Source organism: Thalassophryne amazonica, chromosome 21 (assembly GCF_902500255.1).
Source record: "Thalassophryne amazonica chromosome 21, fThaAma1.1, whole genome shotgun sequence".
Taxonomy (NCBI): Eukaryota; Metazoa; Chordata; class Actinopteri; order Batrachoidiformes; family Batrachoididae; genus Thalassophryne; species Thalassophryne amazonica.
Genome location: NC_047123.1, coordinates 2,719,834 through 2,746,443, shown reverse-complemented (window position 1 = coordinate 2,746,443; position 26,610 = coordinate 2,719,834). Strand labels below are relative to the sequence as shown.

General features: G+C 44.9%; 1 protein-coding gene across 5 annotated transcripts; it reads left to right on the top strand.

Annotated features, from left to right (window-relative positions):
* Nucleotides 1-372: 372 nt before the first annotated feature.
* On the top strand, nt 373-26,119 carry LOC117502613. 5 transcript variants are annotated; one of them, XM_034161669.1, is made up of 17 exons: nt 374-555; nt 2,046-2,132; nt 2,825-2,948; nt 3,071-3,173; nt 3,262-3,360; nt 3,441-3,557; nt 6,737-6,897; nt 7,976-8,122; nt 8,333-8,435; nt 9,020-9,145; nt 9,926-10,108; nt 11,065-11,309; nt 12,481-13,419; nt 13,602-13,692; nt 15,214-15,321; nt 15,685-15,951; nt 15,982-16,104. In XM_034161669.1, the coding sequence occupies exons 1-16, from the start codon at nt 540-542 to the stop codon at nt 15,913-15,915; spliced, it is 2,880 nt and encodes a 959-aa protein (XP_034017560.1). In that variant the 5' UTR covers nt 374-539; the 3' UTR covers nt 15,916-15,951; nt 15,982-16,104. The 5 variants fall into 5 exon arrangements, with proteins under 5 accessions (XP_034017563.1, XP_034017560.1, XP_034017559.1 ...); XM_034161672.1 differs by having other exon boundaries at nt 373-555; nt 13,174-13,419; nt 15,685-16,061; XM_034161668.1 differs by having other exon boundaries at nt 15,685-16,061.
* The last annotated feature ends 491 nt before the right edge of the window (nt 26,120-26,610 follow it).

Sequence of the window (26,610 nt, the reverse complement as noted above, 5' to 3'; positions counted from 1 at the left end):
CTTATTTTTACCACCACAAAGACCTCTGGAGAAACAGTGTGAGCGGAAACATTCAGGTTGTAAGAATGTGGGAATTTTGTTGTTGTGGTGTGTGTGTGTGTGTGTGTGTTTGTGTGTGTTGGGGGGGTGGAGTCCGTTACCTCTGATTGAAGGACTCCATGTGAAAAAATCTGACTACGCCCCTGTGGTCTTTTTCCGTGAACTATGTCACAGATTATGAAAAGTCACAGAACGTGCTGTAACACCTTTCCCGGAGGCTCCGCCCACCTAAGTTGTAAAGCCGCTGCTGGCCGGAGGCTCCGCCCACCTCTGTTGTAAAGCCGCTGCTGGCCGGAGGCTCCGCCCACCCGTATTGTAAAGCCGCGGGCCGGAGGCTCCGCCCACCTCTGTTATGAATCCGCCGGACTCCGGTGGCCGCTCGGCGGAAGATGGCGGACAGAACCCTCGGCAGGGCGCTCGGACCAGGTTCCTCCGGTAGAACCAGCAGCTGCTCTGCTACAGGCTGAAACTGTTTTCCTGAATATTTTGAGGATTTCAGGATGAACCGAGCCGCAGGTAGGAAACTTTTCTTCTGGTCCGAGTCGAACGCGGAATCTTCTGACTGGTTAAAAAAAAAAAAATCCCATCTCAGTTTTCTCCGACAGCTTATTTTTTATCAAACTACAACACGGACTTAATTTCCATAAAATTCTTTTAAAGTAACATTTAAGTTTGTCCGTTTGCTGTCAGTTTTCAGCAGTTGGTCAACGAGTCTTTCAAGAAGGTGGAAGATTCAAAAAAGTGATGTCGAGGTTTCTGGAGAACTGATCAGGTTAAAGTAATTAGTCCAAGAACTCAAAAACAATAAACGTCATCCTCTTGTTAGATTGAGAAAACGTAGTTACGATGAAGTGATGAAACTGGGGTTAACATTATAAAAGTAAAAAAAGAAAAGACAGCGTTGTTTTGTTTATACAATATCTCATAGACGTGTCTGCCCCCTGCTGGATGTGCTGTAGTTTGCGGTTACCTGGACACTGTGCCCCGCCCACAAACACTTATCTTCACATTCTGCTAACGAGTTAAACTGGCAGTTACAGAGAGACGGTGAAGCAAAAAACAAGAAGTTAAACCAGAATTAAAGGAGGCTGTGCCCCAGAGCAGACAGGCTCTCTGATTGGCTGATTGTTGTCATGTGATGATTCATGCTCCACCCCTTTTCCTTGAGTTTTTGCAGGTTCAACCAATTCATGAACTAACACTGATCCATGGGACCTGAAGTTCTTCCATCTGTCAGAGCCGTGTATTTGAATGTGTTGAAGGACCTTTGGGTGTTTTTAAGTGTCTACCTGAAGAACTAGCATCTCCTGTCTTTAAGATTTAAATAAATCAGACTGGGCTTCTGAGCTGAACTTTAGATCTCAACAAGTTAGGGTCCTCTTTAAGAACCATCTCTAAGTCTCACAGACAGTTCCCAGGGAGGAACCTTCTCTATCATGCTACCAGGAGCAGTTATTTTACAAAAACACAAGAAGCTTGGGATCATACAGGAGGCTCAAATTAACATCCTGGAACTCTTTGTTCTAAAGGTCAAGTAGAATCTCAGGATCACTTAAGACCTCATCACCTGACAGACTGTCAACCACAGAGGACCTTATTCACACATTTTTTTTTAAAGGCTCTGCTTTTGTCTTTGGGAAGGTTGTCCAAGACCTCAACATGCTTAAAGTTCTCCACTTGGGACAGTGACCCTCCCTAAAGCAGCAGGGACGATCTGGTCCTCCCTGTTCCAACAGAGGACTGATCTCAGATTTGGAGGTGCTGATCCTCATCTCAGTCATTTCACCTCAGAGGTCACAGTCCAGTGACACCAAGAGAACCACATCATTGGCAAAAAGCAGAGATGAGGTCACCAAACTGGACCCCAGCTGGTCCCAGACTGCACCTTCAAATCCCCTCCATGAACATCAGATTTCAAAAGCAGTAAAAGCCAAAAGAACTGAGTGAACAACTGTTTGTTCTCCAGCATGTTTTCTGTCAAAATAAGACTTCTTCTCACTCCTCAGGTCTCCTAGAGTCTGGTCTGGATCCTGTGGCCTCCCTGTGTCTGCCTGCAGACCGCGTGCTGGACTCTGGAGCTGTTGTCTGTCCTGGTACTTATGAACCTACTGAAAGTTCAACTGATGCTGAGATCTGTTAAAGAAAAGTTAAAAATCAAATAAAGGCTCCACTAATGGTCGGGATGCAATGGGAGGCGCCCTCAGACTCCTCCCATCTTCAGTCCTTTATTAGTAATTAACCACCAAAGTGCGTGTGGGGGCGCTGTTTCACCAAAATAAAAGCAAAGGAGGAGGTAATGTTCTCACGGGCTTTTGTCTGTTAACATCATAATTCAAAAAGTAATGAACGGATTTCAATGGAATTTGGTGAGCAGATGGACGATGTTCTGAGAAATAAGTGGCTCAGTTTTAGTGGTAATCTGGAATATATTCCAGAACTAACATCCAGAAGAATGTTTGGCACATAGCAATACTTGATTCAAAGTTATGAGAACGTTTTGATGAAATTTGAAGGATAATGTCTGAGAACATCAGGGATTTCATGTTGACTTTGATCCTGGAACATATGCACTCTTGGTGCCTTCTACTTGGAAATGATTCTGGGTCCAGAAAATCTAACAAACTTTAACAAAATTTGACATCTTCACTGGAATTGACTTAACTCTGTGACATATTTTTGAGATTCTGGTGGAAACATGATATTTATCAGGGAGGATGCTCAGAACATTTAATGGAAGACGTGATGAAGCTTCAGTGTGTGAATTTACACACGTGTTTGTGTGCAGGTGGTTTTGATCGGCACGGGTGTCCGCTGGCCGTCTTCCCCGTGGACGGACACACAAAACTGTCCTCACACCTCAGCAAAGCAGAAGCTGTGGACTTCATACATTACTGTCTCCATCTCTACAGGTGTGTGTGTGTGTGTGTGTGTGTGTGTGTGTGTGTGTGTGTGTGTGTGTGTGTGTGTGTGTGTGTGTGTGTGTGTGTGTGTGGTTTAAGGAGGATCTGATGTCTGGATTTTGTCTCTGCAGTCAGAAACGGGAGGAGGACTCTCTGGTGTCTGTGGTGGCGGATTTGAGGAACGCGTCGCCCCAAACCACCTCGTTCGTCGGGGAGACTCTCTGCCTGCTGCAGGTGCCGTCGCGTTCGTTTGCGGTTATTCAGACGTTGCTTGACGTAGCCTTAGCCACCAGCTAACTTGTTTGAGGCCTCGTCTCTGTAGCTCCGGCGGATGACGGTCCACACGGCGTACATCGTTCAGCCCAAAAAGAGGGAGTGCGTCAAGCTGGTGCTGAGACTTCTGTCTTCAGAGTCTTTCAAAGTAAATGAAACGGTGCATAATGTGCAGAAATGTAACTTTATTCCACTTCAGTGCGTTAACTCTATTTTGTTTCGTTCCAGAGGGTCGTGGTTAAAGACGTCGCTGAGCTCTCGGTCTACATCGACCGGAGCCAGTTACCAGCGTCTTTGGGTGGATACCTGGTTTACTCTCACCGGAGCTGGGTGGACTTCATGAAGGTACTGAAACACACACGTGTGTGTTGATGTACATTTTGAAATTGAATTCACATAAATCATTAAGTTATGATGACATTTTTATTTAAAATATTTAGTTTTATTACTCTGTGCTGCTGCTTCCCTGACGTCTTTGGATGTGGGAGGAAGCAGGAGTACTCGGAGAAAACCAACGCAGACACGCAGAGAACATGCCAGCTCCACACAGAAAGGCCACAGGTGGGAATCAAACCCATGACCTTCTTGCTGTGAGGCAACAGTGCTAACCACTAATCCACCGTACTGCCCTAATTAAGGTATTAAACTGGGGAAACCGTAACTGTAGCCATCGGTAGGATCAGATGGTGATGGACCTCAGGGCTTTGAAGTTTAACATCTCCACATTGACTACATTTTGAGAAAGTATTTTGCTCTCATCCTGACATTCTGTAGATCTTGAGGATGAAGTAATGACATGTTCTCTGATGCTACACAAAGTAGTATGTAGTTAATCCCCGCGACGCGTACGCTGATATTTTTGAAGTGCACTTTGTTAGTCGACGGGAGGTTTTGTCTCTCTAATAATTCTAAACATTACAACCAGCCATTGTTGCCAACTTCTTTCCTAAACTAGATTTCTGACATGGCGCCGGCTCTCTGCTTGCCAAAAGCCACGTTTGCCAAGTGTGGGCAGTTTTGAATGTATTTACCTTCAGTTGTGTTGTTTTTTTAATATGCACTAGTTTAAGTAATCAGGACTGTTAAAATACTGAAAAATACAGGTCTAATATTCTGGGTGGTTTTGTGTGTTGTTTTTTTTTTTTAAAACAGGTTTTGGTCCAGAAATCGGCTGCATCTGGCAACACTGTACAGTGTCTATGGGATCAGTCATACAACACATCCAAATTAGAAATGATCTGTAGGCATTTAATGTCAATAACAAACAAACAAATCCAATCTTTCTTCATGCTTAAACATGTGCACCAAGTGTCCGTGCTGACGGCACTTTAAACATCCTGTTGGTGGTTCTGTGAGTTCCCTGGTGGTGATCATGTGTGGATCTGCTCCTTCAGCGACGTGTCTGTTGAATTTGTTCCTGAGGTCTGAGTTCTGTGTCTATTGTTTGTTGCCTTGGTGAAGCGGTGCGTAATCAGCCGACCTTATTAGCAAATGAAAGGAGCTTCTCTGTTCAACAGTCAGTCATCAGCTCGCTCGGGTCGAGACTGTTCATGGGCACACGCAGGATCCAGCACCAGTCCAAACTCCAACAGACCCAAACCTGCACTACGGGGGACATGAACACATGCAAACAAACTGTGATACTTGTCATCGGAGTTCAAAAACTGCTTAAACTACTACATGTGTATCAGCAGGACATCTGCAGTCCAAAATGGACATGAACCTTGTTTTCCTGAAGCATAATTTTCTGAGTTGTAGTTTATTTGCAACATTATTGACTTGAACTCAGTCCACAGTCCTCAGTCAGAACTTGAGTCCACGTTTAAGACTGATTCAGCTCATGTGGTTTGATGTGGAACATAAATGTGCCTCATAAATGATTGTTTAACTTAAAATGAACCTTGAAAATGTGATTTACTCTAAGTAAGTACATTTTATTTATATAGCACCTTTCACAGACAAGAGCCACAAGGTGCTTCACAACATAAAAGCAGAGTACACCACACAAAACATCAGACAATGGCCGAGACATAAAACATAACATAGGATCAGTGAAAAAACTCAAAAAAGCATTGCTGTCAGCTTCAGAAAACACTGGAGTAACTGAAGCAGCAGGACATACAAGAGTGTTGATTGTATCAAACAACACTCTGGGATTCTTCTTATTCACAGACACCAGCTGACGTATGTAGACAGAACGGGCACTCTCAGACAGTTTGTTATATGATAGAACCAGCTCCCTGAGATGAAGCCTGTGAACCTCAAGTTTAGAGGATTTCCACAGGCGTTCAGTCCTACGACACAGTCTCTTCAGACTTAAGAGCTCTTCATTAATCCAAGGGCACTCATTTTTCTGTAAAGACACGTTGTATTTAACAGGAGCCAACTGATCAAGAATAGTATCACAGTGTTGGTTAAAACACTGGATAAAAATGTCCACATCAAGAAAATCAGTGAACAAACAAGGATTAAACATAGAAGAAAATCTTTCTGCAGTTTCAGCAGTGATGATACGCCTCCGAGACTTAACTTCTAAGGGCTTCTGATCAGAGCTGGAATGCAGGTCAAACGAAACGAGACTATGGTCACTCAAGTGGACATCATGTATAGACATATTTAAAATGTCTAGGCCAAGTGTAAAAACTAAATCTAAAATGTGACCCTTTTGGTGAGTGGGCTCAGAAACATGTTGCACAAAATTAAAAGCTTCAGTCAACGATAAAAGCTCCATAGCAGAGCAAGATAACTTGTCATCAGCATGAAGGTTAAAATCTCCAAGAATTAAAACAGATTCCAACATTATAATAGAGGATAAAAAGTCACTAAAATCCTTAAGAAAGGCAGTAGCAGGGCCTGGGGGGGGGGCGATAAACCAACACACAGAAAAATGGGTTTGAGAAACCCACCTTGACCAACTGTGATTCAAAGGAGGGAAAATCCTGTGACTGTACCCCTTTACAAACATAATCCTCTTTAGAAACGATGGCAAGGCCCCCACCACGGCGACAGGGGCAGGGCTTCCCAAGGACACAGAACCCAGCAGGGCAGAGCTCATTTAAATGAAGAAATTCCTCTTCTCTCCCAAGTCTCCGAAAGGCACATTAAGTCCAACATTTCCGTTGATATAAGATCATTCAGGGAAAATGATTTATTGGCGATTGAATGCACGTTCAATAAACCAAGGCGCAAGGTGGACGACGTCACGTAGGCGCTGTCTGAGGCTCGCAATGGGATCAAAGAGCTTGTCATCACTCATAATTAAAACAATGTGTTGATTGTTTGGTCAGATTATTGGCAGGCAGAACTGGGCGTGGTCTGTAACAGTTAATACCCTTCACCTCACACACAAACACAATGTAAAGTTCTAACATGTGGACCACAGATTGTAACAGAAACATGTTGGTGTTGATTATAGCACCCCCCCCCCCCCAAGAGGTTTTATTTTAGTGGTCTTTGTGCTTGTCTCCTAAAAACACATTAATTAGCATTTTAAAGAGATTCTGGATTCTTCTTTTCCACTGCAGGAGATTGATGACTTTGTTCAGGAGTTCCTGTCTGTGGTCCAGAGGCTGCCAGCGTGCATCTCCACCCTGCAGGCTCTGTCCATGTGTCCATTACCCACAAACCAGACAGAGCTGCATCACTTCTGCTACACCAATGAAGCCAAAGTCCTACAACTCCGGAGGTGAGACTCATAACTGCAAGTTCTTCTGTAATCCAGATCAAAACCGTCACTTTACTGCAGCCAGTTCATCTCTTCAAGGAGTCGATCTGCTGATGCAGAGGTACCATATGAACATGATGCAGGAGCACGTTGAAGAATAACAGGCACATTATCATGTGTCCCTCTGTGTCCTCCCACTGTGGAGGAGAAGAACAGTAGTTACGCAAGTTAGTCTCCTCTGTGAACCGTGCAGACCCCAGAGTGGCAGACTGGTGTGTGTATACACACATGCCACATGGCCAGAATATCAAAGCTGATGTTTGCTGAAAATAGAAGTGATGCTCATCTTTGTCTCCCAGAGTAACCATTTGTTGGTGCTGACTCATTCCAGTGGACCCAAGGATCCTCCAGAGACATGGTTCCTAAGACATCCAGCTGTTGCCTGCCCTCGGGCCACTAGTTAGTCAGTCTCAAAACCAACCATACAGGAAGCACCAGCACCCTAAAGACTTGGACCTTCATTCTCCTGCAAAGACATCGGCATCAAACTCCTCTTTGTCCAGTGGCTTTTGAATGTGTTCGTGATGTTTATTTTTGCAGTGTATACAGTGTTTCTGTGTACAGTCCAGCACACACGTGCCTCAGCATTGAGGACGCCAGCAGGTGGAGTATTTCATGGACACGCCCACACATCACCTGGCTGCAGCAGATAGATGGTTTATTTTGGCAGGTGGGGACAGACCGGCTGTCTGCCTGGATGATTGTCATCCAGGACCCAACATCATGTCAGTGATGCAGTGAAGATCATCACCAGTGTGTTTCTTCATTATTCAATCGATGGGAAAACTGTGGTGTGCACACGGCACCGTTTCAGGTGAAAGACCTCTGCTCCGCCCCTTTGGCCATTCCAGACCTCTGAGTGTGGACGTCTTCACGTGCACACGTTGACAGTCTGTTCCTGCAGCATTCCTTTGGCTGCCCTCATTCAGGCTTTAAATGATGTAAATGTACAGATTATTTGGAACGCTCGACTTTACCGAAGTCTCCTGGATGTCCAGTGGATTTGAGTTTGAGTTTTTGTGTGTGTGTGCGTGCGCAGAGAGCTGGGCCTGGACGAGCTGCTGAGGCGCTGTGAGACGGTGATGGAGAAGCTGCGTTTCCCTGAGAAGGAGCCGTGCTACCAGGCCATGGCTGGCACCGCCCTCTTTACCCGGACTGCCTCTGATATGCTTCTGAACCACAGCAGGTATCAGCACAGGCAGCTGAACCTCAGATGAGTCACAACCGCTTTCCTTAATCCTGTGAAAGTGCTTTACGTGGGAACAACCACAGCGAGGTTATGAAACCGTGCAGCACCGTGTGAAGTCATCTTAAAGGGTTACACACACCCACAGAGTTTACATACCACATGGAGACTGAACTGGTTCGCTTTCATAACTGGTTTTCTTGTTGAAAGGATAACTGCTGCTGTGGAGAAAGTGGACTATCTGCTACAGCAGGTCTTCTCAAAGGCTCATCTCCAGCTCAGAGTGTTCCAGCTGCGTGAGGACGCCCTGCAGGTCAGTCTGGTGAATTTGACACCAAGTTAAATTTTACAACACACTTTAACTCTCTGTGGTCAAAGGACACTTTACCAGGGTTTCAGTAACTTCCCTTTTAAGGTACTGTCCTCCAGTATAATGTCCATGTGTTGCATATAAAAATGTTCAGAGTAAGTAAAATTGCTTATTTTACAATGCATAAATAACCAGTAAAAATGTAATATAACTTTATAATCTAATGCATTTAACTGCTTGTTGCACATTTTCAAAGAATCTGAGGGCAGAGTCAGTTTATGCTAAATGTTAAAGATGCAGAAAAGTGTTTTTGACGTGGCTGCAGGTCTGCTGTGCTGTTCCAGCACTTAATTGTTCTTAATTGTGCAAATGGCGCGTCCCAGTAGAGCTAGCGTAATCTTCCAGTTATTCTTCTGTTTAAAGATGAAATGGATAAAAAGCTTTGCACACTAATGTGCATCATCAGTTAATTTAATGTCAGATTATAATCTCTTGGGTTTTGAAACGGCACTCTGCTGCAAAATCTCTCCACTTCAAACTGTACATTTTGTTCAGGTACGTGTTCTGCCGTCTGTCTCTTCTGGCAGATAACGGAGCAGGTTGAAAAGCTTCTCGAGAAGCTCGCCGCGTCTCCAGTGGAGATCGCCGAGGACGCCCCCCATGCAGAGATATTGGTGTTGGAATACGAGGCATCGTTCATCACTCCAGCTATGGTACATCTCTGATCTGCTCTTTGAATGATCAAACAAAAAACCAAAGGTCATTATTTATGCTGCGTGTGTCTGATCTTTGGTCCATGTCTTCTGTATTGATGCATTTAGGCTGGGAACGATGATTTTGTTGTGCTTGAATAATAATTTGGTAAAACACTTGGCTGGATTATTTTGATCTTAGTCCTAAATAGAGTTGATGGTGACTATTGGATTTAAATAAGATCTGGATGTTTGAACCTGATGATGTCCAGCTATGAGACAGCTGTTAAGTCCCAGCTGACCTGAGTTCAGATGTTTTAAACCTGCTGATCTTCAGATGGATGATTGTCTGTCTGAGGACAGTTGGAACATGTATTGTGGGTTTTATTAACGTAAAAGGAAGCTTATTGTATTTCTTCCTGCCAGCTAAAGATGAAACAAATCAATTTGTTCACATTTGGCTGATATCTGAGCCAATCATAAATGCAGTGCCGTATTAAGCCACACCACCACCCTGCTTGGACTCTTACAGTTTTTAATTTTTATTTTTTTTTTTTTTAACATCAGCAAACCAAAACAGATTTCATTTTAAGTACAATAACTACAAGACTTCCAGTAGGATGATGTCACTCTTGAGGTCGTCACAGTCGACCAGGTACTGCAGATTCAGTACGCGATTATGTACCTGTATTTAACACCATGTCTCAGACTGCAGTCTGATACAGTGTTTTTTTTTTTTCCTCGGTATTTAATGGTCAGCTGCAGACATGATTTAAGCCTCTTGTCCTCCTGTCTGTACAGGCTCTTGTTAGCTGTGCTGAAGACGTGATCCACACGTTGGAGGAGATTCTCTCGTTGGACAGTCAAGCCAGCGAGCGGTGGGTTCTGGATGTGGAGAAGCTGAAGGACGAACTCCATGCTGCTGTGGAGGTCAACCTGCAAACCCTCCGAGCCGTCTGCAGTTACCACAGATGCTACGGCAAGGTGAGAGCGGCCTGTCTGAGGCCTTTGAAGGGCCGGTGATCCACCTGCTGCTGTGTCGCCATTGTCATGAAAACAATGACCTATTGAAACGAGTCCAGCTCACTCATTAACTTGGCTCGTGTCAGGAAAGTGTCAGTTTTTCCTCTGTGCTGCTGGATAACAGCATTTGAGACAAAGAACATGTTTCTTTTACATCTAATGAGAATATAGGAGTTAAAACCAAACATTGAACCAGAACTTAAAGTGCAGCCTGACAGTTTTCACAGGAACACTGAAGAATTGAATCACACGTGTGTGTGTGTGTGTTTCCCCTCGTGTGAGCCAAAGTAATGAACAACTTCCTGATCTGCAGCTTTGTAGCCAGGAGGTGTTTTGTTCTTGTATGATTTCAGACCATCTGCGTCTTTATGACATCACATGGCTGCAGCTCCTCCCTCTGACTAACATGTGATGGTTTGTGTCCCGTACAGGGGCTTGATGAGTTCATTTAGTGGATAAAGGTGTCTGTAAAAGTAAAGGATTCCCCACAGGAAGCCCAGAGATGAGAAAAACCTCTATGGATGTGAGATCTGGATCAACCTATTTGATGTTTTTTTTTTTGTTTTTTTTTTTTGTTTGTTTGTTTGAAGATGATTCTTAAGAAACAAAGGAATTGATCAGTACCTCAAACTCACAGGAGTCTAGATGCAAATATGATCTCTCCAAATGTTTTTAGTGACAGGTGTTGATCCTGGTATGGTCTCATTTAAAGGCTTGTCCAGGATGGAGACGTTGTGCCATGCAGATTTACATCATCCTACTCAGGATGGCATCATGTATGGTCCATCACCTTCATGGAGGACAGATGGACTAAAAAGGAACCTGAGTTTTATCTGGTGTCGAGCTGTCGTCTCTGTGGTAGATGTGGTTATTTGGATACTGATTGTATTTTGGCGTTTTGTTCCTTTGACACACAGGCCAGGAGCTGGTACACGCTGATCCTCAGTGAGAACTTCCTGCAGCAGCTTCTGTCAAATGTGAATGGAAATGTTGCACAGACGCAGAGCTACTGGAGGACGGTCCCTGTGTGGAGACAGAAACTCACCGCTTTCCTGACAAAGAACCCTCCCCCAGAGGTGGAAGAACTGGTTCATCTGACTCATCTGTCAAACCTCATCCCAGACGGACGGGTCCAGCAGGCGGGCAAGCAGATGTCTGAGCGGTAAGACGACGTGAACTCTGTCAGTGGAGAGGGAACGCAAACAAAAAAGCCACATCAGCTTCTGTGTCAAACTTCTCCTTATACTTATTAATCTGATCATCAGAAATGTCCCCTTCAACCTTCAGTCCAGAGATGCAGCAGCAGCTCTCCGTACTCAAGAAATTATTATTTTAATCTGTTTACCCAAAATCTATAAACTAGTCAGCTGATGTTTTCACGACTTGAAAGTCAGGACAGAATTTGTCTCATGGTTGACGTCATCAGATGCTGAAGTTGTTGGACGTGAGAACGGTTTTAGGCTGGAAATGTACATTTAACTCTACGTGTGCCTGCTGGTTGCCCCACATGTGCACGTCCTAACGTGACACGTCTGCATGCATACACACAAACAGAGTTTACGTATGAGCAACAACTGGCATTTAGAACGGGGCTGCTGGGAGGTGAAGACACGGGGCCGTCTGGAAATGAGATCAGTGCTTTTGTTGGCTACCCGCATCTAATAGACTAATTCTCCTATGTGCTAACAGAACTGTTCTGTCTGTCTGTGTCTGTGACAGCGCTTGTCACAGGTGGCAGAGTGTCAGTTTTTATCAGACTTGAATGAGACTGGACTGAAGCTGGGACTTTGGTGTTGTGACTGTTAAAGTAACAGACTAAGGTGATCTTGATTGTCCTGTGAGACTTCCTGAAGATTTAAGTGTCCCTGCAGCAGCTCATCATTCCTTGTGCCAGAAACTGAAGAGGACTTGAACAGGAACAGATGTAGTTGGTCCATCCAGCCGGGTTACGTGGGACAGTAACTCGTAATGCCACCATGTAATGTGACGAGTTAAAACGTTTTGGGACAAACTCTGTTGGATCTGAGATCTGCTCTAGTTTTACCTGTGTAATATCTTGTGGACATGTCTGCCACCTGCTGGCTAGTTGGTGGGGGAAAAATAGTTAAATTGACCTGCTGTGGTTGATCTGGTGTAGTTTTTCTCCTGAACAGTGGCCACATCTTATGCTAACTGCTGAAACTGTGGACAAATATGATGACATTTGGGTTAATTAGTTTTCTGATAATTAGAAATGAGGAGACTCGTGCAGACTGGTCATCCAGACGGTACAGTTTGTTGGTTGTCTATTCTGATAAATGGAGGCTCTTGCAGTGACCTTTCTTGTCCACCAGGTGCATGACCCTCAGGAAGCTTCTCGTCTCTGTGGGACCTGTGACCACCGATGCCGTCCAGTTGGCACTACAGTGGCAGCATGAGTTTCTACAGAGCAACCACTGGAGTGTTTCTTCTGATCCTGGATCAGGTGAAGATGCATTAGACAGTCCGGGTGGCGCATGTCCTCCCTCAACAAAAACTGCATCCAGGTCAGAGACTCACACCAGAGATGATGCAGGTGGGCCTTTAGGGAAGGAGACAGTCGGCCCCGTTGGATCGACCCCCTCCTCTGCTGCTCCTGGTTTGGTGTTGACTCGGGGTAAACCTTCCTCTCTCAGCTCATTTGACTCTGGTGTTGATGGAGTGGGCGGTGGCCAGCTGGAACTTGGGGAAAGTCTGTCTGGATTATTTAGAACTACGAGACCACCTCAGTTCCATCAAAGAAACTTGTCTAGTGTTTGTGATTCTGGAGAGTACAGAGGGGTATTTGGACTTGGCTCCAGGCCGAGCACCCAGGTCCTGCCTAAAGCCTCCATGGAATCCCTCAACTTGGAGGTAAAGGTCACACGATTGGTGGACTTGCCCAGTAATCCTTGGCTCAGTTTGCCTGTGGATGATTTGGAAAACTCGTACACGGTTACCATCACCCCGAACCCACCGCCGCACAGAGACTCCTCAGGATCCAACTCAAACTCTCTTTGGTCCAACAGGAGCCACAGCCAGCCCACTCAGACAGCGGGATTAAGCACTTCACAGTCCAGAGGTCCAAGTACCTGGGAGTGGATTCTGCAGTCACAGAGCAGCTTTGAGGATCCTGAACTGAGTCCTGTTTGCAACATCCTGTCCAGCTCTAGTACAGACACAAGAGACCGGTTCACCTGTTCCACAGAGGGATCTCCCACCAGCCTGTGGGACTCTCACCACCTGCACAAGCAAAGTCCTGATTCTGTTGACGGGTAATAAACTGCTTTCATTTTGCTGCTCATGTATTTTAGATTTTTTTTGTTTTGTTTGTTTGGTCGCTAAAGACTCTTTAAAATGGGTATAAACCTTGGCGTGTCCTAGATTTGTCGGTCTCCGGCACTGATGTCGACACTTTAATGTTGCTGTAAGTTAATTGGTGAATATTTCTTTTTAGAGTGATTCTCCAGAAGGACTGGGACATTAAAGAGCAGCAGAGTTTACAGGAAGTTGAGAAAATACTGGAGAAGACGAATGAAATACTGGAGGTAATAGATGTTCTGACAACTGTAACTACTCGTCTCTGTTGATGCAGCGTTTGCTATCCTGAAGGTTGGGAACCCTCCAGGTGGTTTTGTTCACTGACAGAAAATAAATGAATAGTCCTCAAAATACTGATGTCATGAGGCCTGTACAGGGTTACTTTGACTTATTTCTCGAGAATTCGGGTATCTATCTGGGAAGTGTTCTGACTCCTATTCAGTTCTTGGATGAACTGGGTTTTGACTGACTTGGGGGATGCTGCTGTGATCTTGTGGAAGTAAAGAATTTTGTTCTTTATAAACTGGAGTTATGGAGTCAGTGTCTGTATTGACATTTGTCCTGGATCAAGACCAACATCAGAGATTTCAGTCATCTCCTGGACTTGGCCATCAGAAGTATCTGTGAAAGACTAGTTGAGCTTCTAACATGCCAGTGCAGTCCATGGCTCTGGGTCGTCATCCTTTGAGATGGATAGATTCCTGGGAAGAGATTATGGACTCTCAGCTGTTGGCAATACCGCTAGATTAGCATGAGGGCAAAGGTTCAAGTCTTCAGAGTCTTGGCACTTGAACTGGGTGTCTTTGGTGCTATGTCTTTCTGGTGAACCCTTGGATACTGCGGAATGACGTTCAAACAAGTGGTTAATTGTGGAGACAGATGAGCTGTACTACACTTGCACTGTGACATATTAACTACAACATAATGGCTGTATAGCGCGTGATAGTTTCCAGGTGCCTCAGTGCTGATGAGTCCAGTGACTAGAACAGGGCGTCCAGGTGTTACCTGCCTTCAGCAGGATTGGCTACTTTCAGGTGGCAGTGATGGACCAGTGACACATTGCCTTGCTGCCAATCAGCTTATAGGATGGGGTGGATGTGGTGACACTCGGATCCTGTCCTGTTTTTGGATGGTGACTGGTGGTGCTGTATCATTTGCACCACAGTGGAACTCTGCTACCACATAGTGGTGGATGGCCACATAAAAGCTCCTCTTTTGGTAAAGAGAAAGATCTGGTTTGCAGATCTGGTGGACACACAGAGCTTTGGTCTGTTGCACCACTAGTTGGTGCACTAAAGGAGGTTTAGTTTGTGTAGCGGACATGCTGTCTCGACGTGTGGGATGTCCCCTGACAATGAGCAGGTGAAGCTCAAGGTCATCGTATTCATTCATTCACTGCTGCTTTATCTGGGTTGTAGTGATAGCAGACAACGCAGCTCAGTCCACACTTCCCTATATGAATGTCCTGTAACTCTTCCAGGGGATTCTCAGACATTCCCAAACCATCTTCGGGGTGGTGTTGACAGGACACCTCAATAAAACACGAGCTGCTGCTGTGGATGACGGACCATCACTAACGCTGACGTTTAGCATCATGGTTAATGTTTGGTTCATCATTAGTGTAATATTGGCTTTTTTATTTTTTAATTTCAGTCAAACACCAGCTTTGGTTTGTCAGGTGAAGTTGCGTCTGAGCTCCTGTGTTCTCATGTCTGACCTTTGTCTGGGTCGTATTTCTCCTGCTGCAGGAGGAAGAGAATGTTCTGGCTCAGGAGGTGATGCTGGATGCCCTCATGAGGTCCGAGTGCCACCAGAAGGAGAGGGCATTCTGGGTCCGTGAAGACCAGCCCAGTCGGGTACGTTGCACCTGAGCGGTGACCTTCTGACCCAGATTGGAGACTGTTTTCCTCACCACAAGGAATAAAAAGTTTTGCTAACAAACAGTTTCTCCTGCAGATGATAAACCTCTTGAGATGTTTTTAACTAAGTTAGGTTTTAGACTTTCTGCAGGCTCCTGCACGTCTCACGATCTGTAATCTGTTCTGTGTGATGACGTGCTGCTGATTTTACTGTACGGCTGCTTTCAACACTGTATTTATACTTTATTTTGGGAGGTGCTTGTGAAGGTGCTGATCGTTACAGTGGCTACACTGCAGTTGTAATTGTGTTGACTTGTCAGTTCTAGGTGACTAATGTTTGTCTTGGGTTTGTTTTTTAAGATGTCGTCCCATGACTTGGCAGAAGTTGGTGTCCTTGGCCTTGAAGATCTTGTCCCGGCTGAATCCGAGACCCTATGTGTCAGAGGAGCAGCTGGATCTGAAGGTGAAGTCTATGATTCCAAGGGCTGTGCCAAAGGAGCTTCAGAGGTGGTCGGTACTCAGGAGCCGCTTCCAGAGCAAAAGGAAGTCCACCTTAAGGACCAGCCCAACATGGAGAAGAATGATCAATAAGTTGAGGAGCTCTGGAGAAAATCTCAATACTGAATTCTTAGATCCAAACACTGAGCAGAGTGTGAACAAAGGGAGATTTGTTCCCAAACTGCAGCAGGAAGAAGAGGTAGAAAGAACAAGAATTCAGGAAGAGTTGGACAGACCAGATGAAGTGAAACCTGAAGATCTGGAATCTTCTGTCATGGAAAACTCTGGAACTACAACTAAAGATCCAGCAGTCTGTGGTGAGCTTTTATCAGACAACAGCAGGAATTCTGTTCTGGATCCTTCTGGACCTGAAAAGCTGCCAAAAGTTCCAACTGTTCAGGTGACAGAAAAAGATTCAAGTCAACTGTCACATTCCTGTTCTGAGGACATTCACATGAGGCATGATGTGAAAAACTGTGCTGGACCTCTAGCTGAACTCTCTGTGGGGAGTAAAAGTCTAAGAAACTCTCTTGAGGCTCCTAAGGAACTGAAAGTGGAACCTCCAGGATTTCTGTCTGGAAAAGAACTGGTTGGTGAAGATGGCAGTTTTTGCAACCCAGAAGCTTCTGTGATCTCAGACCTGAACCCAGACCATGCAGAGTTTGACCCGGGTGGAGAAACAGACTCTCCTCCTGTGTTGAAGCCAAGTGTCAAATGGGAAACTCATCAGTCCACTGACTTCACAACATCCACTTTATCCACAGCCGCTGTAGATCCTCGTGTTGGACAAAATGAGACTGAAGCCTCAGCAGGGAACAGTGACCTTGACTTTACCCTCGGTCCAAAAATGACAGAACACGCCAACAAGAACAACAACAACAACAATCGTCTGGGCCCGTGGACATACAAGGAGTCTGGAGACAGCAACCCTCTTGAAATGGACACAAGCTGTGGAAGCAGCACCAAAGTGTCACTTGACCCGCTACCCACAGAAGAAGTAAAGACTTCACCACCAAACGTACCATCTGACCTCCCTCTAATGTTTGATCCAGGTGGATGGGAGCTGGATGAAGATGTGCCAGACTGTCTTCAAAGCTCTGGTGCTACAAGGACTTCCCTGTGTGGTTCACCTGAGATCCAGGTCGATGGGAGCACGATGGCGGTAAGACCTCACAATGGTGTTGTGTGGATGCAGGACGGACGTCACATCAATGGAGAATGGCCAGTCCGACACCTCATAGATATTTGGACACGGTTTCTTCTTAATCACAGCGTCCAGGAGTCGACCAAACGATGAGGAAGAACTCAGCGCAGTTCAGCTAGAGCTTAATGCATGTAAAAGGTCAAGGTTTATGAATTGCAGTATTGTGCCAAGTTTTAGGGACCAGAAGTAACTGTTAGTTTCCTGTCCAGGTGTCCCGTGTCCCGCCCTTGTCACTGCATCAGCAAGTCTGCAGATTAAAAAGCCACACGTTGATTTCAGTAGTTGTGCCTCTGCAGTTCAGTTATTTAAATCAGTAAAGAGCACGATCCGAAGTCCTCAGACTGAGTGCAAAGTGAGGGACGACGCCATAACGGAGGGTGTCTGAGTGGATCTGCACGTGGGGGGGTTGATGTGTCTCTGAAGGAGTCCAGTGGCTAGGAGATGTTCCTCCAGTCTTCTTAGTATTGGTTAGAGATGGTAAATTCCCTCTTATTCCAGTCGCTGTAGACTGACTGAGACTTGTCTACAAGTGTCTGAGGTTGGCAGCTTGTTTGTTGGGAATCAGGTCTTTCTCTGTCCACTTTATGGCTTTAAGAAAATGAGCTTGAAATTTTGGCTCAACCATCTTTTTTTTTTTCTTTTTTTTATGTTGTGGCAGTTTCCATCCAAAAAATAAAAAAACAGTATAAGCGTTCTGAAGTCAACTCCTTTCACATTTTTTGATGGATTTCATGAAACCTGGAACAAGTCCTCGTTATAGGTTGGTAATACACATATTGTACTGTCGTTGGAGTTGGGCCCATTTTGGCAGAGTTATAGTCTTTGATGAACAAACCTAGACACAGTTAGTCTCAGGAGTTGGTGTCTATGTTCTGAAATCAGCTGTTAGACCTGAAATGTTATCAGAATGTAGTAAGTACTTGTACCAAAGTGGCATTTGCCAGCGGGGATCCTGTCCTCTCGTAGTGCCCCTGGTTCCCTGTAGGTTTGTGCACTGTGAGTTTTAAGTATGTGACTACTTGTTTTTTTAGTGCGACTGTCTGAATGCGCTTTGAGCATTTCGGTCTTTTCTAAACTACTTTTATTTTGTCTGAATTTTAATCACAGCTGACAGATTTTAAAACCCCGGTCATACTGGACATGGGTTCTGGGTTGATGAAGGCAGGCTTTTCGGATCAAGACGGGCCTACAGCTGTACTGCCAATGATGATTGGAATACCAAAATATGAGGTGAGCGTGTCACTGTCTTCTCTTGGAAATTAAAATGCTTTTGTTGTTCCTGATCAAACTGGACTTCTGTTTTGTCAGGAGCTGATGAACGGTGACCTGGAGAAGGACGCCTATGTTGGACATGAGGCTCAGCACATGAGAGGTGTCCTGGTTCTGAAGCACCCCATTAAAAATGGAATCATTCAAAACTGGGACGACATGGAAAAAGTAGGAGCTGAAATACTGGATGGAGGGTGTGATGGCTGTGTTTTTATTGGATGAACTCCTGACACGCCTTCAGGAAAAAACTGTGACCACAGTAGTCCACGGGCCGAGCAGGGTTTTGGTACCACTTAAGGGTACAAAACATCTGTAATCCAGCCTTGGTGTACCACGACCTACACAAAGCTGTATGAGTGGAGGTGATGGTCTAGGGGTTAAGTGTTGGGCTTGAGACCAGACGAACCTCGGTTCAAACCCCAGCCTGACTGGAAAATCAGTAATGGCCCTTGGGCAAGGTCCTTCATCCCCCAGTTGTTCCCATTGTGTAGTGAGCACCTTGCATGGCAGCACCCTGACATTGGTGTGTGAATGTGAGGCATTATTGTAAAGCACTTTGAGCGTTTATTCGCAGTTGAGTCTTGCGCCATCGTGAAAGTTTTCCAAAAACATCAAAAACCTGCTTATTTAGGGTCTGCTCCTTTCTCTGCCCCTGACCAAGGCAGCGTCTCTACATCTGGAGTTAGTCCCTGGGCACCGGACTGTGGCTGCACACTGCCCCTAGTGGTTAGGTTGTGTCTAATTGTAATTAGGATGAATAAATGCAGAGGACAAGTTGTGTTGTATGTCTATATGTGCAATGACACTAAAGATTCTATTCTATTCCAGCTAAAAGCCCTGATGGAGGACTGTATACACAGAGCTCTCTGCAGCTCTAAGCACCTTTATTATAATACTAATAATTATGCATTATATTTATACAGTGCTTTACGTGGTGCTAAAAGACACTTTACAGAACAGAGAAAAGAACAAAGCAACTTTATTATAGAAAGATAAAACATAAAAATAAACAAGAATATAAAATCAAACCTTCACTGTGCCCTGTGATGGAATCACTACGATGACCGCTCCAAGATGGCGGCTGCATTTCTTGCGCCTCGGCAACCAATGTAGCGTCTACTCTTGTCTGTCTGTACACCTCCTCTAGATAACCCTCTCAACTTGAGAGAACGTGTCGTCATCATAATAGCTGGTGAACTCGCTGACTCTGCCTCATCCACATCGTCACTACTCATTCTTTACGTGGCTTTGAAACACCAGAACTCTGCTGGCACTGTGGTGCATTCTGGGAAGTGCAGGTGGATTATGGGAAACATTATCAGATATAAATACAGTCCATTTATGGTGGCCATCCAGGATGGCAGCTGTATGACAAATGTTACAGGGGTCAGAAGTGAAAAATATACCACATTGTGTGATCATAAATATTCCAAAAAGGAACAGTTTGCACCATGTGTCATGCTTAGTTGTCACGTTACGGGGTAACATATGTCACATGTCACAGAATCCAGTGGACGCCAACCTTATACACTCAACAAAAATATAAACGCAACACTTTTGGTTTTGCTCCCATTTTGTATGAGATGAACTCAAAGATCTAAAACTTTTTCCACATACACAATATCACCATTTCCCTCAAATATTGTTCACAAACCAGTTTAAATCTGTGATAGTGAGCACTTCTCCTTTGCTGAGATAATCCATCCCACCTCACAGGTGTGCCATATCAAGATGCTGATTAGACACCATGATTAGTGCACAGGTGTGCCTTAGACTGCCCACAATAAAAGGCCACTCTGAAAGGTGCAGTTTTGTTTTATTGGGGGGGGGATACCAGTCAGTATCTGGTGTGACCACCATTTGCCTCATGCTGTGCAACACATCTCCTTCGCATAGAGTTGATCAGGTTGTCAATTGTGGCCTGTGGAATGTTGGTCCACTCCTCTTCAATGGCTGTGCGAAGTTGCTGGATATTGGCAGGAACTGGTACACGCTGTCGTATACGCCGGTCCAGAGCATCCCAAACATGCTCAATGGGTGACATGTCCGGTGAGTATGCCGGCCATGCAACAACTGGGATATTTTCAGCTTCCAAGAATTGTGTACAGATCCTTGCAACATGGGGCCGTGCATTATCCTGCTGCAACATGAGGTGATGTTCTTGGATGTATGGCACAACAATGGGCCTCAGGATCTCGTCACGGTATCTCTGTGCATTCAAAATGCCATCAATAAAATGCACCTGTGTTCTTCGTCCATAACAGACGCCTGCCCATACCATAACCCCCCACCACCATGGGCCACTCGATCCACAGCATTGACATCAGAAAACTGCTCACCCACACGATGCCACACACGCTGTCTGCCATCTGCCCTGAACAGTGTGAACCGGGCATCATCCGTGAAGAGAACACCTCTCCAACGTGCCAAACGCCAGCGAATGTGAGCATTTGCCCACTCAAGTCGGTTACGACGACGAACTGGAGTCAGGTCGAGACCCCGATGAGGACGACGAGCATGCAGATGAGCTTCCCTGAGACGGTTTCTGACAGTTTGTGCAGAAATTCTTTGGTTATGCAAACCGATTGTTTCAGCAGCTGTGAACTGTGAAGCTGTGAACATGCTGGATGTGGAGGTCCTGGGCTGGTGTGGGTACATGTGGTCTGCGGTTGTGAAACACCTTTGGAGACGGCTTATGGTAGAGAAATGAACATTCAATACACAAGCAACAGCTCTGGTTGACATTCCTGCTGTCAGCATGCCAATTGCACGCTCCCTCAAATCTTGCGACATCTGTGGCATTGTGCTGTGTGATAAAACTGCACCTTTCAGAGTGGCCTTTTATTGTGGGCAGTCTAAGGCACACCTGTGCACTAATCATGGTGTCTAATCAGCATCTTGATATGGCACACTTGTGAGGTGGGATGGATTATCTCAGCAAAGGAGAAGTGCTCACTATCACAGATTTAGACTGGTTTGTGAACAATATTTGAGAGAAATGGTGATATTGTGTATGTGGAAAAAGTTTTAGATCTTAGAGTTCATCTCATACAAAATGGGAGCAAAACCAAAAGTGTTGCTTTTATATTTTTGTTGAGTATATGACCTTTACTTTGGAGACCAAACATTCAACACAGTAAAAATTATTCCATTTATTAATCCTAATAGTGCAGCCAATAATTTGCATCACTTTATATCAAAATTGGAGCAACTTTAACTTTTTGACCCCTGTACAAACTGAAACTGACTTATCGTCATTATTCTTGCTGTTTTTACCCCATAACTCCAGAACATTCAGTCATAGATCGACCAACCTATACATTTTTGTAATCTTTATGATCAGACAATGTGGTGTAGTTTTCAATATGATTAGAGGATTTTTAAATTTAAATGTTGACCCCTATGTAATTCTTCATTACAGCTGCCACCCTGGATGGCCACCATACATCTTTGTGTACATCCTGGTACACTGAGGCTGGGCTCTGTTGTCTAGTCCCCTTAAGTGGTACTGATTAGGTCACCGTTGGACTACAGTACATGAGACATGATGTCATGTTTGAATCCGCCCGTGGACACGTCGACATGAATTTAAATGATTAGTTTTGTGAACTTTGTCAGATGTTTGATGCCGTTTCAAACATCGAGGAACTTTGTTTTGGGGGTTTCTGATGAAGTGTCCCTGAAGTCGTCCGCGGTCAGCATGTGCACGTGCTGTTGTGACCTTAACAAACTTCCTGATAGGTTTAATCTGAAGCATTACATTTATTTCTAAGTCCATATATTTTAACAGCATGACTTTAAATGGACTATTTGACTGGAACATTTAAAATGATTATTTTAATTCTTGAGGTTGTAGTTCAGGTTTTGTCAGTTGTTTGACAGTCATTTCTCTCCAGGTTCTGCAGCGACTCTGTTTTAATTTTGATCTTGTGGTTTTTAGATCTGGCATCACACATTTCAGCAGCTGCGTGTGAATCCAGAGGACCATCCCGTCCTGCTGACTGAGGCAGCCATGAACCCGGTGGCAAAGCGTGAGCGGCTGGTGGAGATGATGTTCGAGTGCTTCAATGTTCCGTTCACCTACGTGGCCATGCAGGCGGTGTTGGCGCTTTACAGCGCTGGCAGATCCACAGGTAACTGTTCAGTCTGGCTTCTGAAGACCTGGACTGACTGTAAGACCTGAACTCTACCACACTGGACTTGTGAAGAATTTAATTTGAGCTTCTTGAATAACTGTTGCAGGTCTGGTGTTTGATTCGGGAGACGGTGTGAGCCACAGCGTGCCAGTGTTTGATGGATACACTCTACCTCATGCCATCCAACGCGTCCCTCTGGCTGGTGCAGATGTTACGATGCAACTTAAAAAGGTATCTGGTTTCATCAAGTCTGTTCAGACACTTCCTGGTCTAATTCAGTGAAGGACTTTTCAAACAGAACTAAATTGGGCAGGGGGGGTTAGAACAAAATCCTCCAGAATGCATCCCTGGACATCAAAACCCCAAATTCTCTGGGGGCCCAGACAAAGGTCCACTTTCACCAAAAAAGGTGTAAAAACCTGTTTGTCTCATTAGGTCTGTTCAGGCTGCGGCTCTGATGGTGTTCTTGTGTCCACAGCTCCTTCAGGAGGGCGGAGTCAGCTTGTCCACCTCTGCAGAGCTGGAGATTGTGAGGGAGATGAAGGAGCGGTGCTGCTTTGTGGCTGTAGACTATGAAGCTGAGCTGGCTGACGGGGAGGCGTCCTGCAGGGAGGCGGACTACGCCATGCCTGATGGCCAGGTGGTCACCCTCCACTCGGAGCGCTTCAGGTAAGATCTGCCCACCTTCACAGCCTGGACCCAACAAACCTGCAGTGAGATCTGTGATAATAAAACTGAGGAGCAAAACAAAATATTCAGCAGTCTCCAAAGTGGACTCATCGTAAGCAGAAACTGTTGGAACCCTGATTTTAAAGGCACATAACTATGACGGCATCTAAATATTTCTCATAGCAGTCTGCCGGTATCTTCTGCTCCTCCATCACTGTGGGTTCACGGTAGTTTTCAAAATTCCTTTTTGTGACATCAGAACTCAGCACTAAGTGTCTTCACTTGGACTTATGAAGGTACTTTAAAGAGATCTCAGCCTGACCCAGAAAACATCCAGGAACAGGACTGTTCCAGCTGTGTTTTTCAGTGTTGAGCAGGTGGATGAGGAGCTGAACTGCCAGTACATTAGGACCAGTCTGTCCTTAAACAAGACACTTGATCTGTATGGTCTCAGTCCATCCGGCTGTAAATGAGTTCCAGCCTCAGCTGGGGAAGTCACCTTTGTCAGACTGGAGTCCCTCCCAGGGGGAGTCAGTCTTTTTTTTTTTTTTTTTATCTGCTTTACACTGTGGGATCTGGGGATGAGCACAAACGGGTCTCAGGACCTGTGTAGGACTTACTTGTACTGTCAGTGTACTTAAGCTGAGGGCTTCTTGATGTGCCCTCATACATCAGGATCCTTGGTTTTAGCCTGTTTCTTCTCTGATCCAGGGCCCCTGAGGTTCTTTTTAAACCAGAGTTGATTGGACGAGAGCATCCCGGGGTCCACGAGAGCATCTTCAAATCAGTCATCAGCTCCGACCTTGACCTGCGACGTCACTTCCTGGGAAACGTTGTCCTGTCAGGTAATAGTTTGTTTTGCTGATCTTGATAAAGTACTTATTACTCCGAGTGAGTGAATTTCTCCTTTACAGTTGACAGTCATTATGTTTGATCCAGTGGATCAGTTCCTCATTGGGACGTCCTCAGTTTATAGGAACCCGGGTTCGGCCTTCAACCAGGTACTGTGGGGGTGGAGTCTGATGACATTATCAGGGGCCCTAATCTAACACCTGTGTGGTCTGAGTACTGGATTATGGACAGTGTTACCAAGAAATTCACATAATCACATCTAATTTGCATATGGCGGGAAGCTGAACAGCATCCGGTTCTCTTGAAGGCTGGATTACTGGGGGGGGGTATTTATAGACCCCATCTCCAGCTAACATTTACAAACTGACTGATTTGTGTGAAATAGGTTTCCAGCGTCGTGAGGCGACAGGACTTGTAGTTGCTAAGGAAGGTCGGAGTCGCTGACCACGGTGTCCAGTGACGTGGCAGCCGTTGGCAATGAAGTCCACCAATGGTGGCTTTGTGGAATTGATACACGATCTGGTTGCAAAACCTAGAAAACTGATTGAGGAGTCTACGTGTCCAGATTTGAGATTCTGGATTTAATGTACGGGACTAAGACCGGGGTTCTGCTTTGTGAACTTGACCAGAAATCTGGTTTGGTATAAAATCTTTTTGGGCTGACCTTCAGTCATGCATCCAGAGAAGTGGGTGGTGTCGTTGACGGCACAGGAGCCGCCGTGCTGAGGACACGCCCCCGTCAGCTGGCTGACAGACTGATTTGGAACCCAAAGTGTTTGTGGGAGGTGGCGGCCGTGTTGACGGCACATGCTGTGGTACCAGAGGTGTTGGAATCAGAACTGTTTTTTTTTTTGTTTTGTTTTTTTTAATTTATATATATATATAAATGTTTTCTCATTGAGCTTTTGGTTTTCGCTGCAGGTGGAAACACTCTCCTGCCTGGATTCTCTGAGCGGCTCCAGGCTGAAATCCGAGGCCTGTTACCTGGAAACATGAGGGGGTGTGTCCGCATCACCAGCCCCAAAGACAGAGAGTTCTCTGTGTGGAGGGGCGGAGCCGTCCTGGCGGCCCTGCCCACCTTCAGCGTGGCCTGGATCAGTCGGGATGAGTATGAGGAGTACGGGCCGCAGATAGTCGGCAGGAAGTGCTTCTGAGCCAGACGCCGGCGCGTCCTGCAGGCAGCCGAGCTCTGATTGGTCTCCGGTCTCATGTTCTGGACCGAGTCAATCTGATCAGTTTTAAATAATATTGAAGGATTTTATGTGTCATATCTTTAAGTCTGACAGCAAATCACGAATGAATTAATTTGTGTAATTTTCATGTTTGACTGTCGAGCTGCAGCTGTTTCTGTGAAATGTGAAATATTTCAGGGGAAGTAACTTTAAATTTTTCTTCTTTTAAGGCTCGTTTTGTCTTAAAAATTGCACTTTTTAACCCCCCCCCGCCCATGTGACATACGGTGGGGCTGTGGGATACATTATCTCCTGATGACTGTTATATTAAAAAAAAAAAAAAAAAAAAAGCAACACTTCAGGAGCAGTCTGCGTAATTATTATATAGTTTTTGTTCATTTTTGTGTATTTAACACTTTTTTAAAGAACACTGTATTTTCTGTCCATCTGTTCAGTTAAATTTCACATCAGCATAAAATTAAATGGAACAAACTACACTCAAAGGTACCAAAACCTTAAATCATGTTTGATGCTGAAGGCAAAGTTTTGTATTTTTGTTTAAGGATTTAAAGAAGCATTTTGTTATATTGACCAAAAATAGTAAAACCATAAAACTGTGCCATTGTTTAGTTTGTGATGGCTTTTTCCATTTGGATCAAGTTTGAGGTGTGTGTGTGTGTGTGTGTGTGTGTTTTGGGGGAGACCAGCACTGAGTCCTGTGGTGTGCTTGACGGTTGTGTACGGCATCCAAAATATATCCGCATGAATTCTGACATCTGTGGTCATTGAATATTACTTTACATACTTTTTTTTTTTTTTGCCATTTGTGTTGTTGTGCCCTTTATATGTACAGGGTTTTTTTTTTTTCTTTGTTTTCTACGTGAAGTGGTTTTAACCTAAATCTTGGGTCTTCTGTGGAAACTGCAAATGTTGACCAGCACCAATAACATCAGTCTTAAGAACACGTTCCTGTTAATGTGCTGTACTTTACATTTTATGGTATTAAAACCTTTAATAAAAGGTATTAAAACATTTAATACCTATGGCCATAAATGCAATTTATGGCCATAGGTATTAAAGGCACTGAATCATATTTATCTAATAGATTACAATTTGTTCATGTAAATGGGGAGTCTTCTTCACAGACTAAGGTTAATTATGGAGTTCCACAAGCTTCTGTGCTAGGACCGATTTATTCACTTTATACATGCTTCCCTTAGGCCAGGGGTGGCCAAGTTCGGTCCTCGAGAGCCACACTCCTGACACTTAGTTGTCTCCCTGCTCCAACACACCTGAATCCAATGAAAGGCTCATTAAAAGTCTGCTAACGAGTCTTTCATTGGATTCAGGTGTGTTGGAGCAGGGAGACAACTAAGAGTGTGGCTCTCGAGGACCGAACTTGGCCACCCCTGCCTTAGGCAGTATTATTAGAAAGCATTGCTTCAATTTTCATTGTTACGCAGATGATACCCAGCTTTATCTATCC

What these genes read in the sequence shown, in the direction of transcription:
- LOC117502613 (XM_034161669.1), top strand. An exon ending in ACCACAGATGCTACGGCAAG is followed by an intron (nt 10,109 to 11,064) that starts GTGAGAGCGGCC and finishes TTTGACACACAG; the next exon opens with GCCAGGAGCTGGTACACGCT. An exon ending in GTGAAGACCAGCCCAGTCGG is followed by an intron (nt 15,322 to 15,684) that starts GTACGTTGCACC and finishes TTGTTTTTTAAG; the next exon opens with ATGTCGTCCCATGACTTGGC.